This window comes from Rhamphochromis longiceps, linkage group LG1, assembly GCF_057381845.1.
Source record: "Rhamphochromis longiceps isolate RC_006_pf linkage group LG1, R_longiceps_female_GT1.1, whole genome shotgun sequence".
NCBI classification, from domain to species: domain Eukaryota; kingdom Metazoa; phylum Chordata; class Actinopteri; order Cichliformes; family Cichlidae; genus Rhamphochromis; species Rhamphochromis longiceps.
Genome location: NC_140557.1, coordinates 32,959,184 through 32,974,440, shown reverse-complemented (window position 1 = coordinate 32,974,440; position 15,257 = coordinate 32,959,184). Strand labels below are relative to the sequence as shown.

The 15,257-nt window shown below is 42.5% G+C and overlaps 2 protein-coding genes across 3 annotated transcripts in view; one reads left to right on the top strand and one right to left on the bottom strand.

Annotated features, from left to right (window-relative positions):
• Window positions 1-7,467, bottom strand: part of ttc17 (tetratricopeptide repeat domain 17) — a 30,600-nt gene extending 23,133 nt beyond the window's left edge. Inside the window, exons 1-4 of the mRNA XM_085407496.1 lie at window positions 7,254-7,467; window positions 6,609-6,698; window positions 6,289-6,458; window positions 6,058-6,169 (exon numbers count right to left, since the gene is read on the bottom strand). Of these exons, the coding sequence (XP_085263622.1) occupies window positions 6,058-6,169; window positions 6,289-6,458; window positions 6,609-6,698; window positions 7,254-7,424 (543 nt within the window). The 5' untranslated portion in view covers window positions 7,425-7,467. The remainder of the gene's footprint in view (window positions 1-6,057; window positions 6,170-6,288; window positions 6,459-6,608; window positions 6,699-7,253) is intronic.
• A 17-nt stretch (window positions 7,468-7,484) lies between these two features.
• traf6 (TNF receptor-associated factor 6) lies at window positions 7,485-15,242 on the top strand. Of its 2 annotated transcripts, none has more exons than XM_085407516.1 (8): window positions 7,485-7,597; window positions 8,812-9,147; window positions 9,399-9,549; window positions 10,335-10,493; window positions 10,603-10,674; window positions 11,020-11,097; window positions 12,696-13,028; window positions 13,168-15,242. In XM_085407516.1, the coding sequence occupies exons 2-8, from the start codon at window positions 8,831-8,833 to the stop codon at window positions 13,771-13,773; spliced, it is 1,716 nt and encodes a 571-aa protein (XP_085263642.1). In that variant the 5' UTR covers window positions 7,485-7,597; window positions 8,812-8,830; the 3' UTR covers window positions 13,774-15,242. The 2 variants fall into 2 exon arrangements, with proteins under 2 accessions (XP_085263642.1, XP_085263635.1); XM_085407509.1 differs by having other exon boundaries at window positions 7,549-7,702.
• The last annotated feature ends 15 nt before the right edge of the window (window positions 15,243-15,257 follow it).

Genomic DNA, 15,257 nt, shown 5'->3' with positions numbered 1-15,257 from the left:
CCACCTTCACCCAGTATGTGACCTGCTCAACCAGAGACAATAAAACACTGGACTTACTGTATGCCAATGCTGAAGAGGCATACAGTTCATCACCTCTCCCTCCACTGGGCAAATCTGACCACAACCTGGTGCACCTTGTCCCTGTGTATGAGCCCTTAGTGCGCAGGGTGCCACCAGCCACCCGCACAGTGCAGAGATGGTCAGAGGAGAGCGAGGAGGCTCTTAAGGACTGTTTTGAGTCGACTGTGTGGAAGGTGATCTGTGACGACCATGGAGAGGACATCGACAGCCTTACTACATGCATTACTGACTATATAAACTTCTGTGTGGATAACACCGTACCTACCAGGACTGTACGGTGTTTCTCCAACAACAAACCTTGGATTACCCCAGAAATTAAAGCTGTCCTCAAGCAGAAGAGGAGGGCCTTCAAATCCAAAGACAAAGAGGAGTTGAAAAGGGTGCAGAGAGAGTTGAGGGGACTGATAAGGAATGGGAAGGACAGCTACAGGCAGAAGATGGAGAACCAGCTTCAGCAAAACAACGTTGGTGAAGTCTGGAGAGGCCTCAGAACCATCTCAGGCCACAAACAGCAGAACTCTCTGCCTGGGAGGGATGTGAGATGGGCAAATGAACTGAATCATTTCTTCAACAGATTTGATTCAGCCATGAGGCAGTCTGCAACATCGGCTGCAGACTCACCCACCCCCACTGCTGCTGTTCCACCTCAGACACTTCACACCTCCTCTATTCACCCTGCTCACTCCTCCCCACCCCCAACAACAGCATCCAATACACACTCAACACAAGGCTCCAGCCTGTCTCTCTCAACCACCCAGGTTAGGAGGGAACTGAGGAGGATTAATGGCAAGAAGGCAGCGGGCCCAGATGGCATCAGCTCGAGGGTCGTCAGGTCCTGCGCGGACCAACTGTGTGGGGTGATGGAGCACCTCTTCAACCTGAGCCTGAGGTTGGGAAGAGTCCCACAGCTCTGGAAAACCTCCTGTGTTGTACCAGTGCCAAAGACTTCACGCCCCAAGGACCTCAACAGCTACAGGCCGGTGGCTCTGACATCCCACCTGATGAAGACCCTGGAGCTGTTGGTCCTGGCTCAGCTTCGGCGCCTAACAAGCTCATCACTGGACCCACTTCAGTTTGCCTACCAGCCTGGCATTGGAGCGGATGATGCCGTCATTCACCTCCTACATCGTTCCCTCGCTCACCTGGAGACCGCTGGAAGCACTGTGAGAATCATGTTCTTTGATTTCTCCAGTGCCTTCAACACTATTCTTCCCTCGGTTCTGAAGGACAAGCTGGTGAACTCTGGAGTGGACCATCACCTCACTACCTGGATCCTGGACTACCTCACCGACCGACCACAGTATGTGAGGACTCAGGGCTGTGTGTCGGACAGGGTCGTCTGCAGTACGGGGGCCCCACAGGGAACGGTTCTGGCTCCGTTCCTCTTCACCATCTACACTGCAGACACAATTCCACCCAGTGCTTCCTGCAGAAGTTCTCTGATGACTCTGCAATAGTCGGCCTCATCACTGATGGGGACGACAAGGAGTACAGAGGTCTGACCCAAGACTTTGTGGACTGGTGCCAGCTGAACTACCTCCAGATCAACGCCAGTAAAACCAAGGAGCTGGTGGTAGACTTCCGCAGGCACAAGCATTCTCCACTGCAACCACTGAACATCCAGGGTATGGACATTGAGGCTGTGGACAGCTACAGGTACCTTGGTGTTCATCTGAACAACAGACTGGACTGGACTCATAACTCAGACGCCCTCTACAGGAAAGGGCAGAGCAGGTTGTACCTGCTGCGGAGACTCAGGTCGTTTGGGGTGGAGGGCCCACTCCTGAAGACCTTCTATGACTCTGTGGTGGCTTCTGCTATCTTTTATGGTGTGGTCTGCTGGGGCGGCAGCATCTCTGCTGGGGACAGGAAGAGACTGAACAGGGTGATCCGAAGGGCCAGCTCTGTTCTAGGATGCCCTCTGGACCCAGTGGAGGTGGTGAGTGACAGGAGAATGGCGGCTAAGCTGTCATCCCTGTTGGACAACGTCTCCCACCCCATGCAGCAGACTGTGACAGCACTGAGCAGCTCCTTCAGTGGGAGACTGCGGCACCCACGGTGTGGGACGGAGAGATTTCGCAGGTCTTTCCTCCCCACTGCTGTCAGACTCCACAACAAAGACTTTAACTGAACAAACACACACATCCACACATGTGCAATAACACTAAGTGCAATAATCCTTTCTGGCATCGTTGTATTTTTACTCAGTTGTATATAGCATTCGTATTCTATTTTTATCTTATTGTATATTTTTATTCTATTTTATTCTACTGTATATAGTATATTATTTTATTCTATTCTGTACAGCTGTGTACTGTATTTATTCTTATTGTATTCTAATTTTTGCGTCATAACTTTTGCACTGTCCACTTCCTGCTGTGACAAAACAAATTTCCCACGTGTGGGACTAATAAAGGTTATCTTATCTTATCTTCCCACGTTGTTGCAGTATATTAATGACTAACCTCATATTATGGATGGATTATCTCAGTTGTTCTCCTGAGTGAAGTTTGGTCCGTTTACAGCATCCTGCCATGCAATTGCATTTGTCTCTAACCACCAGAAACCCTCACGTTAACTTTTATCGAGTGGAAAAAAGTTAGCGTTCGTCCTTTAGCTTCACTGTGCTAATGTTATGCTAACTTTTGCTAGCAATCACGTAGCACATCATTATATACCAGCTAGTCCGACTTCAGTAACCCTACAAAACGTCACTGCTGTTTAGTTTTCTGTCTTCATTTATGTTGGAAGTGATAGCAGAGCTGTACGTTTTAATTTTTTGAGAAGTCTCTCAGTCAGAACATGCTATATCAACACTGATCATTTTATTAAAGATAAAATAATTTAGACAGTTTTTAACGCTCAGTGATGCCGCAGTGTTTGTTTGACTTTGGGACCTGAAGAGAGGGAGTTTTGGACCCAGATTACTCCGCAGGGCTCCTGAGTATGGCAGCTGTAATGCTCCGGCAATCCATCAAGCAGTGCGCCTTCATAGTCTACCAAAGTCGTACTAAAACATTTTTGAACAGATTTCTGCGCGCCGTGTACCACATAAAATTGATTCGAGGTGAGTAAGCACAACCAGAATTCATACATAAGTAGGGATGGGTATCGTTTAGGTTTTATCCGATACCGGTGCCAAATCGGTACTTTTGAAACTGTGCCAGTGCTCAAACGGTGCTCAAACCGGTGCTTAAAGAATGGAGAACACAAACTTTGTCCAAAAACCTCTCATGTTCAGCTGTTTTTTTTTTGTAAAAAGATAACAATGTTAGCCTTTTCTGCAGCTATGGGGCATATATGGTATCACTCATGGCTGGAAGCAGTGCTTAATCAATGGAAAAAACACAAACTTTGTCCAAAAACCTCTCATGTTTAACTGTTTTCCACTTCTTCTTTGGTCATTTTAGCCTTTTTGGCCAGGGTGAAGAGAGTATCTGCCATCAAACAAGAAGACAGCCGCATGTAGCTATGATGATGTTTGCTAGTTCACCTTACATGCATTAATGTAATAACGTGGTTAGCCTACTCAACGTAAATTACACACGAACAACATTAAGCTACTCACGCAGAGAAGAACGGCTGCTGCTGCCATCAAATACGGCGCATTTCTCGGCTTTTAAAAAAACGCTATGCGTCGCCAGGTGTTTCATGAGATTCGAGGTGTTACCTCCTTTGACAGTATCACAGTATCAGCTTAAAGCACTTGTTGCTGCTGAGTTTGCATATTTTGCTGTGAAGTACAGCCAGACTTTTAACCGCTTCGCCTTGGACATTTTTAATCTGTAGCTCTGCGCTAACAGAACGTACATACCTGGCCCCACCTACTATCCTTGGAAACGTAAAACAATTGGCTAAAAGTGTATCACAGCTCAGGGAAAAAAAGCACCGAAATGTGCGCTGCTTTTCGGTCTGGTTACTACCGTTTATGTCAGAACGACACCAGTACCCATCCCTATACATAAGGCACACTGTCGATTTTTGAGAAAATTAAAGGATTTTATGTGTGCCTTATAGTGTGTAAAATACATGATACAGAAGAAAAGAATTTATCGCGATATATATCGTTACTGCACATGCTTCAAATTATACCGTGATATGGATTTTAGGCCATATCGCCCAGCCCTACTATTGTGACCCCATTTGACAGCAGTCTGCAGTAAAGACTCTCACAATTACCTAAAATGAGACTTGTAAAAACAAATAAAGTGAATAACATAAATACAAGCTTGACACAGTGCAGTGGTTATGACCTTCACATTACAGCAAGAGGGCCCGAATCCGCCAGCCGGATGAGGCCTTTCTGTGTGAAGTTTTCATATTCGGGTACAGGACAGTGGTGATTAACGTGATGTGAATGATTATCAGTCTCCCTGTGATGGACTGGCCAAGCTGTACCCTGTCTTTTGCTCTCTCACAAATGGGATAACCTACATCCACTCCACGACAATGAATTGGAAAAGTAGTTAAGAAAATAGACAGATTGAATATAAATACATGTTTTCCATGTCATTTAAATTGGTCCTGTTGTTTCTTATTCATTTACTACCGTCTCCTTACGCATAAAAAAGGACTCCTAGTCTACTCTTTGCAGTGTGGAATACAGCTTATTAATTTAACACTGGTATCAGTACAAATCCTCTTTTCCAATGTATGGGAATAGTATTGGAACTAGAAAAACGTGGATCGGTGTGTACCTAATTAATGATAAATTTCTTGACATTGGATTCAAAGAGAAATTTAAATTCAAACATCATACAAGTAAGTTTGTAGATAAACTGCAACAAGGGGTTGGTTTAAAACAAACAAACAACAGTGGCATCAGCACCTCCTATAACATAAAAATAAATAATCACCGTTTTCATATTAACAAAATCCAAAACTGTAGGTATGTTATGTTATACTGAACTGTATTAGATGGCACAGTAGTAATTAACAGAAATGCACTTGATGCAATTTTCTTGGCCAATACCAATTTTATTCTAAGCGTGGCCTGCCGAAAACGATTGTTGCTGATTTTGATTTTCTTTCTAAGAACTAAAAGTGGCAGCATATATGAGCAAAAATCAATTATTCTTCAGAAAAATGTTATTATCATAAAAGACATGATTAAACTTTACAATTTCCCCCAAACCAAGTTACAGGATCTTCTCTCAATGACACGAATGAAAGTTGCTCAGTTATTGTAAAGAGGCATAAATGATGAACTTAAACGAGCTGCTATACATCCACTTATACCTGGCAAGCTTGACCTACCCAAACAAAAGCAGCTGCAATAAATATATATAACAAATCTAATGCCATTTAGTTACATTGTTTTCTACTGTGCTTAGAAAATCACCAGGACCTTGAACCTTTTTACTCATCAGCATAGTTTCCCTCATAGCTCCTATGATCTTTTGCTCATACTGAGGCTGCTGCCTTGTGGCTGGCTGGCTCTGAGCTCTCGATGGCTTTAACTTTAGCCTCTTTGCCTTTGTTAGCTTCTTTAAAATGTTTAAGTACAGCTGGGCGAGGGTGTTTTAAGTGTCTAATAAGGTCTGTTGTTTATTTTAGCAAACTCTGCGTCTTCACTCACAGTAAATAAATTCTAGTTAAAGACATGTTAGCACAAGGCTGCAAGTGTGGGCATGACTACCTGCTCACGTTACCCATCTGTGTAACAGACCGGCTCATAATCAGACCCACATGAGACAGACTGGCTGATCTGGGATGAGCATGTCGGAAAACAGCAGATTCCAGTCCCTGGCTGGTCAGTTGGTCCATTTCTAGTAATTAAGTGTAAAATTGGCTTAAAGCCTAATTAAACAAGAACTGCCATGTAATTCCATGCAACTCTGCAATTCAGTTCCAGAGGTTAGGTTCAGGATAACATTTCAAAATATTTGTTGGGAAATAAAAAAGCCATGCAGATAATACTTGTCATCAAGCGGCCCTATATCCTCACAACAGATGATGAGCCTGGTGTCTACTCACCCTGAGGTGCTGGAAAGCATGGATACTATAAGGTAGTTCAAACACTTTTCCACAGTCTGGCTTCTCTAGATCTGGGGGTAGAGCAGACCTGGAATCAATGTAGTCTTCAGGGCTAGAAAGAAAAGAGGAGAAGAAAAGATGACAATTTCATCATAATCACACAGAGGCCGTGAAGTTATTTAGGAGCAGAAACCATAAATGCATATTTAAAAGCAAAATAATGGCACAGACCTGATGTCTTTGCTTTCCAATGAGACATAAGTGCCATCATACAGATCCAGGTCTCCCAGGGGTACCTTAGCCATTACACAGTCTGCATCCTCCTTGTAATGCCTCTGCTCCAAACCCGTATCTCGGTCCTCATTCTCCTCAATATGAATCTTCTGTGCCACTAGCTGCTTCTGCTCAACAATCAGAAAAGAAGGCAGCAGTGAGGCATGACAAACTGGAATTGGATCTTAAATTAAACGACTGAATTTAATTTAATAATGTAGTGACACAAACTACGGCGAATGACCAGCATGAATGAAAGAATAAATGGGTAAACCCACCTCCAGCTTCTTGAGGTAGTTAACGCGGGTTTCTTGCCTCATGAAGATTACAACATCGTGCGGGTGTTTCAGATTTAAAGGGGAGTCCACCTGAAAAGCAAACAGCGCGATCGTGACCGACGTGCTTAGCTTCGCTTACTTAGGCCGAAAAAGACTTGGGCAGTTGATTAATCTCTGATATGACAACATTCAGATAGTGTGGAGTCATTGATTTAACTAGTGCGCCCGATTGTTAATTTCACACACGCACACTCGTCTTGTCAGACGCTCCTAATACACATAAATACGTAATGTCCCTGTCTATAGTCGGCACCAAACACCACTGACGTTCTGGCATATCTGCAAGCGCCTTCCAATTGAGGCATACACACTGTCATAAAAATATAAGTGTTTATCTTGACCCGGTTAACCAAAAGATAAAGGAACTAGTCTGATAAAGCTAAACCACTTGGTCAAACAAGCGGGATTTTAATATCCACGGAACTTTCTTTCTAAATCCACAGTTGCTCAAGCTGACAAATGAGTCGCACCGAGTTAAATTATTATAAGTACTACAGTTACGTTACAGTCGGTGCTATGAAAAATAGTTAGCTTCATAAGCTAGCAGCCAAACGTAAGCGTTAGCAGGTCAATGAGCTGTCATACTTGCTGCTGAATTTTTCCGTCCTCTGTGACAACCCAGTGGGTCGTAGCCCCTCCGGAGTCCACTGCAAGTATACACAGGAGGATGAAAAGCTTTCCATGTAGCGACGTTTTCCGCGAATAGTTGACACGGCAGGGCAAAGACTCCGGGCAGATTTTCCTGAGGTCCGCCATTTTTCTATCTCCCTTTTTCTTTTTCTATTTTTTTCCTGCGGCAACAATAGACTCCCACCAGGAGATGGCGCTCGCGTCTGCAAAGCGCGAAAAAAAATGTAATGACGTTTGGAAAAAGAAAAAAACAGGAAATTCTGTAGATACCAAAAGTTCGAGACGTTTTCAAGGCAAAGGTGGGTGTGCTACGAGAATAAAAACCTGCGTTCACGGACACATTCGGAGCTTATAACGCTTTTGTCACCGATGTGAGGGACGTGATTTCGCTGCCCGTTGTTTTGGTCAGTGGTTTTCTTTTAATACTTTACTTTTGACTGCAACCAGATTCGCATTTGTAGTTCCGTATCCAGGGGCATGGCTGGTTCGTCAAGTGCCAACACTTCCAGTCGTTGTATGCAGACTGTTAGCTAGCTGTAACGTGTTTTATGTAAAAAAGATTTGATACCGAATGTTGGAGTTTAGGCAGAACCTTATCGACTGACTGATGCTGACTAATGAAAAGTAAAAGTTACGCCCCATGTAGAGGAATAGTAGATTCAAGGAGGAGGTTTACGACGCCCATAGCTTGTACATGACTCACTGTACAGGTTGACAGTCTGGTTGGCATGTTTTTATGTACAAAGCTGCATATAGTCAAGGATGATTAGCTTATTTGGTTTGTTAAGCTAGGTGGGATATAAGGAGTAACGATAAATGGTACTAATCTTACAATCTAAATTCAAGACTGAGTCTTTAAGATTAATTCCAGTTGTCACAAAATGTGTTGTTCAGTATTATAGTTTAATAACCAACCAAAGACTACACTGCATATTTCATTAGTTCATACTCGGGTTTGTGAAGATTTCTCTATTTATTTTGGTTTGTTGCAAGAATCCAAGAATCTTCTCTGAAGTGAATTCCCACGTGTGTGTGTGTGTGTGTGTCTGTCTTTGGAGCGGTGTGTTAACTCTTCTGGTATAGGATTTGCTTACAAACCCACAGATTAGATGGGGAAGAGTAAGGGAAGGCCAAATAATGAATTGGTAATGCGATTATGTGAAAAATAAATTGTCTGATTGCTCATTAAGGAAAAAGATCATTAGAAATAACCCTAAAACCTTCCCATAGGGATCCTGTTTTCATGATAAATGAGCTGATTTGCTTTAGGTTTTTTCTAAAAGAAGGGAGGGAGTTGATTGGAGGAAATTATAAAGATGGTTGTAGGAGGATATTTCTTGAACATCATATCATTGTGTAACTCTACAAAACCTTTTTAGCAGCTTCATACAAAAAGAAAATCTCTTTTGTGCGGCTGAAGTAAAAATATCCCCATTTTAAAAGCAGAAAAATGCACGTCTATTTTAAAGTTAATAGAGTTAGAATTTATTTCATGCTTCCTTACCTCTTTCAGACTTTGCCACCTGCTACAAATGGCCTGCTGTGAAAGCAATAAGGGGGGTTTAGAGGAGGACAGCTATGATGGAGCTGTTGGTGGAGTGCTGTCTGACTGTGCTCTGGCTATGCTGGAAAAAGAACAGGAGTCCATTCTTAGCCCTTCAGAGAACCCTAGTGCCTTCATGAGCAGCAGCAGCTTTCAGGCTGCCCCCCTGCAGGGCTACGATGTGGAGTTTGATCCACCGCTGGAGAGTAAATACGAGTGCCCCATTTGTCTCATGGCTTTGAGGAACGCCATTCAAACACGCTGTGGTCACCGCTTCTGCAAGAGCTGCATTGAGAAATCCATCCGGTATGCTATTGTGCATCTTTTTAATCAGCAATGAGCACTTAGGTTTCTATTTCATTTATCATCACAAGTTTCACAGGCCAGTTTTGAATCCTTGTTAGTTCTTTATTAGCATCAAGGCAATCTGGCAAATTACGGAGTAATGATTTAGAAATGAAAGGCTTCCGAATGATCCAAAAATTCACTGGTACTTGTTTTAATAGTGAAGTAGACAAAAGGGACCAACGATTTCTGTTCTTCTTCTTGCAAATCAGTGATACGGGACAGAGGTGCCCAGTGGACAACGAAATGTTGTCAGAAGACCAACTGTTCCCTGATAACTTTGCCAAAAGGGAAATTCTGTCGCTAACTGTTCGCTGTCCAAACTTGGGCTGTGCCGACAAGATGGAGCTCCGGCATTTGGAGGTAAAAAAAACTGTGACAGACATGTTTGATCCAAACACAGAACACTAAGTCAGGGATGTTAACAGGCTGGTGTTTGAAGATGCAGTTGCTTTGCACGTGAACATTTCAAAGACATATTTATGATTGTGATCACTTTGTTTTGGGTTTTTTTTTTTTTTTTTTAAAGCTTTTTGCTTGTCAGTGTGATTATAAACCTCTCACTACTGCTGACTGCCAACTTCATAAAATGGACAGGTGTCAGCGGCTTGTAGACATTTTTGAGATTGCTGTAGAACACGTTTGTCAACACAATAAAATGACTTCAGAGAACACCACCACAACTACACTTTTTTTTTTTTCTTGGCACATAAATAACAGTTCATCCCCCAGTTTGTGTCTTTCTCTGGTGTGGACAGAGGACTTGTTACAGCTTTCCTGACACCACTTTTATTCTGTTTTAGCTATTCTGGTCTTTTATCTCATTGGATGATGTTTGCATGTGTATACGTATACATGTATTTTATGTTCATGTATGTGTGCTGAATGTACATTTTTGTATATGTATGTGCATATTTGCATGTACACATATCTTTACAAACATATGGATGTCTCACAATGTTTTCTGTTTTCATCTTATCTATTTTAATTCTTTTTATTTGATTATATTATCCCTTTGTTTAGCACTTTGGCCGACACTTGATGTCTTTTAAATGTGCTATATGATTAAAGATGAAGACTTTCCTGCTCCAGAAGCAAATTAAATGTTTTTTGTATTTATTTTTTCATTTTATTGTTTTAACTTCCAGGATCATTTGGTGCATTGTGAGTTTGCCACTGTGCCTTGTCCACAGTGCCAGCAGTCTGTGAAAAAGAGCCACCTAGAAGAGCACATAACTGTTCAGTGCCAAAAAAGACCCATGTCATGTCCAGACTGTGTGGCATGCTTTCTTTATGAGGAGAGAGAGGTACCATTGAATCACTTTTCAAGAACAGATCTCATGGCAGAGTTACAGTGATGTTTTGTGTGTCTGTGAGGAAATTTTCCTAATAGTCTCCTTTCATTTGCTCCTTCAGCTTCATCAGCAACAGTGTCCCTTTGCCAGTGTGAAGTGTCAGTACTGTGAGCTGGAGCTCGTCAGAGACCAGGTGAGTCTCTTAAGAGTCTGCCATGAAGAAGAGGCCTCAGGTGAATGAAGGGTTAGGAAGTGGTGATCAAAACAGGAACTACTCTCTTGTTTAAGCAATGGGGAACCATTCCAAACTCGGTCACATCACATGTTACAGTGCAGAAGGACAGTCACCATTTCAGCAGTAGAAAGTGGAACCACTTCTGTTTTAATTGTTGTCTGTTATTCCTGTTCCCTTGTTCCCTTTGTCTGTCATTTTCAGCAATAAGCAATCTCTTTGAAATGCTTAAAAAAACCCAATCTGAATATGACTGAAGCTAATTTACTAATGAATTTTTTTTTCTTTTTCTTTTTTCCCCCCCAGATGGAGTCTCACTGTGACACAGATTGCCCAAAAGCACCTATTGCCTGTAACTTTAGCATCTTTGGATGTAAAGAAAGGGTAGGTGATCAATTTCTAGATTTCCATTCTTTCAGCTCTCATACAGCACATTCTTAATAGGTTAATACAGTGGTTCCCAAACTTTTTTTGCTGGCCCCCCCTTTGTTTTACAAGAAAAATGCCCCCCGCGCGCGCGCACAGGGAGGCATAAACACATCCTCCAACCACACACACCCATATTTTGCTCCGTTGCGGTTTATTTCACACCTCAAACATTTAGTAAACAATTAAGCAAATACAAGTAATCTGCAATAAATTACAGGTAGTAAGGAAATAAACTACTAACTCTTTTACGCTATGCTGCACCTACACCGGTATTTTTTTAAAAAACGCAGCTGTTTGGTCCACACGTAAACGGCGTTTCGAATCACCGAAAACGGAGATTTTTAAAACTCCTTTTTTGCGTTTACGTGTGGACAAGGAATACAGAGTTCATCACGTCAAAGGTATGTGCCTTTTTTCACGTCAGCTGTGCGCCACGTTATTGTTTACATGTGATGAATTGCAGAATGGCAGATAAACAGTATTTTGTCTCTATCTTCAGGTTTTACACGCTTACATATAAACACACAGTTACTGTCCCTCTATTTAGAAAGGCAGAGGCGTCACAGTGTACAGGGAGTGCAGAATTATTAGGCAAGTTGTATTTTTGAGGAATAATTTTATTATTGAACAACAACCATGTTCTCAATGAACCCAAAAAACTCATTAATATCAAAGCTGAATGTTTTTGGAAGTAGTTTTTAGTTTGTTTTTAGTTTTAGCTATTTTAGGGGGATATCTGTGTGTGCAGGTGACTATTACTGTGCATAATTATTAGGCAACTTAACAAAATACAAATATATACCCATTCAATTATTTATTTTTACCAGTGAAACCAATATAACATCTCCACATTCACAAATATACATTTCTGACGTTCAAAAACAAAACAAAAACAAATCGGCGACCAATATAGCCACCTTTCTTTGCAAGGACACTCAAAAGCCTGCCATCCATGGATTCTGTCAGTGTTTTGATCTGTTCACCATCAACATTGCGTGCAGCAGCAACCACAGCCTCCCAGACACTGTTCAGAGAGGTGTACGGTTTTCCCTCCTTGTAAATCTCACATTTGATGATGGAAACTGTGGCAGGATCAGCCTGATATTATTTGTATCCCACTGTAACTTTACTGTATAAAGAGCTAACATCTCCAAAATGTCAGGAGTAGTTAGTCATTACAAGAAGTGTTTGTGAACTAAAAATCAAAAATGTGGGATACTGTTTGTCCGTGATTTAAACAGCCCAGCGCTGCTCCCAACAAGGGAAAACCAATTCTGCAGGGGAGACCTACCTTGGCACTTGTGCAGGTGAAGCCAAAGGGATATTTTCTAGTCTCTGGCTTAGAATGAAGTTGGTTTGGAAACATATTCAGCGATGCTTCATCTCCTGCTTTGCGTTTGTGTGGGTGCCCCGTGCTAGCAGTGTACAAGCGTTTTGTTTTTTTTCCCCCTTTTCATACCGCGCCCCCCCTGCAATGGCACACTTTGGGAAGGTCTGGGTTAATAGGTTTTGTAGTTTGCGACACAAGTTTTAAAGCTGGTTTGACTCTGCAGATGCAGCGCCACAACCTGGCTCAGCACATGCAGGAGTTCACACAGATGCATATGCGCTACATGGCTGAATTTCTGCGTGGCCTTAGCCTCAATGGTACTACACCCAAACCCCTGAGGACTTTAGGACCTTCACTTTCCTCTGAGGATCAAGGAGCTGCACCATCAGTACCGGCCTGTAGTGGGCCCAGAGGGGCTGCAGCTCTGAGCTGCAGTAGCAGTTGTGCTCCAGGTCCGTCTAGTGAAGAGATGCAGCAGAGGCTCCGTGAGATGGATGGACGATTGGTGAAGCAGGATCACCAGCTCCGTGAACTCATCATCTTAAAAGACACCCAAGTAAGTGATATCCAAGTGTATTTTGACCTTTTGGGGTTTTGGTTTGTTTTTGTTCTTTTAGATTAGTTTCTTTTAGATTAGTCTCAAAGCCTCTATTCTTTCATTTTCTCTCAAATATTTTCCCATTTCATTTTCACAGGCAGGCCAGCTAGCAGAGCTCAGGCGTAGAGTGTCCATGCTGGAGGATACAGTAAAAGAGCTGGAGGCCCAACATTGCAATGGTATCTTCATCTGGCGCCTCAAAGGTTTTTCAGTCCACCTGCGGAACCAAGAAGCGGGCCAGCCAGTGGTTGAGCACAGCCCCGGCTTTTACACAGGCCGCCCAGGCTACAAGCTGTGCCTGCGCTTACACCTGCAGACCCCCAATGCCCCTCGCTGCTCCAACTACATCTCCCTATTTGTGCACACCATGCAAGGAGCTTTTGATGGGCAGCTTACCTGGCCATTTCAAGGAACCATCCGGCTCGCCATCCTAGACCAGGGCCCCGAGGGTCAGCATCACATGGAGGCAATGGAGACTAAACCAGATCTACAGGCCTTCCAGAAGCCGACAATTCAGCGCAATCCCAAAGGATTTGGCTATGTCACCTTTATGCACCTGTCTCAGCTGAGTCAGAGAGCTTATGTTAAAGACGACACTCTGCTCATCCGCTGCGAGGTGACGCCGCGTTTTGACAATATCCTTCACCGTGAGGGACCAGCTGTACAGCCAAGAGGACCTGAGGCATTTGCTTCAAGAGACTAAAGTCGCACTCCTTCGTGTGGGATCTTCCACAAGCTGACATTTATGGTACCTCTACCAGTGTTTTAGTAATTCAGTAAAGTTCATTTTTAATTGATGGTGATCAAGTGGAAGAAAAATTGACATTAACAACCTTTTAAAATAGCTAGTATTTATTTTTTTTCAAGATCTCAATGTTTGTTGTAATACATGTACAGCAGAATTCATTTAGATCATTATGAGAGATATGTACTTTAAATCTACGCTGTTAAGACCATGTGAACTGTATCTAATCAGCTCAGCACCACAGGCTCTCTTGCTATTGTTGTAGAACACAGCATGAGGACTTTTTGGTTTTGGGTTTTTATTTTTTACCTCTAGTGTCATTTTTCAATCATTGTTTAAAGAGCAGATGCCTTTTTTGGGGTTTTTTTCCCTTGTCATCTGCAAGTGTGTACAGGATATGTGGATAATGTATTACATATTCTTAACAGCAGAGGATGAAAATGACAGGTTTTTATAAAATGCTCAATTAAGTGAACAGGCTTAAATCCCTAGAATCAGTTGTGGGAATTTGTTGTAACCACAGTCGATCATATGTTATCTAATATTGAATCATGAACCAAAAAAAAGGGTCACTAGGTAACAATGGAAAGTTAAACGCTTATAATTATTAGCATAGACACAATCTTATTTTCATTCCCCTTATGTGTGCTTAGTCTACTGACTCACCTTGGCAAGCCAAACCAATGGAAGCCTAGAGGCCCCCCCCCCCCTCCCCCTCCCTCTCCTCCTCCATCCTTGTATATTCTGGGTAAACAGCATATATTGGAAACACTGGAGGTGCTATTTATCTTAGAATAGATGCAAATGAACCTGAACAGGTGAAACTGAATTCCAAGCAGTGAACTAACCCTGGCCATTTTTCCTTTTAATCAGGAACAATCTCTCTGTTCCACTGTAGGACAAAGGGCATTTGGGGGTGGTAACGTTCAAAATTCCCTTTCAGATGTTTTACAAAGAAAGTGATGCATTTGCCACATTTGGGCACGCCAGGATCTCACACAGAGAATTTTGATGAGAAACACAGCAGTAACACAAAAGCTCCACGGGGGTATCTTGTGAGAAAGGTCATTGTGTGGAACAGAATCAGCAAAAACTTATTGTCCATTCCAAATGCCGCATTTCAAGCGTCACTGCTTCTGCCCATCCTGATTTTTGAGGCATCACTGTGGCACAAACAGCAGAAATGATGGACGGATTACTCAAAGTGCCTTTTACTCAAGCTCCTAACTAATGTAACCTTAAATAATTGAAGTGTAAATGTGAATGCAACTTTGTCACGCTCCATGAAATGCTAATAATTGATTGGATTAATGTTTTAGCTAATGAAAGCTGTCCTCCTAAACACAGTTACCACAGTGGAACATTTAATGTTTTCCTCTAAAGGACCCAATATTTTTATAAATAAAACACCATTTCACTCATTTAAAGTCCATTTTCCCCTT

Excerpts from the sequence above, each read along its gene's own strand:
- traf6 (XM_085407516.1), top strand. The coding sequence starts at position 8,831 with ATGGCCTGCTGTGAAAGCAATAAGGGGGGTTTAGAGGAGGACAGCTAT. Across the intron at positions 9,148-9,398 it reads TGCATTGAGAAATCCATCCG|TGATACGGGACAGAGGTGCC; the intron begins GTATGCTATTGT and ends CTTGCAAATCAG. Across the intron at positions 11,098-12,695 it reads TCTTTGGATGTAAAGAAAGG|ATGCAGCGCCACAACCTGGC; the intron begins GTAGGTGATCAA and ends TTGACTCTGCAG.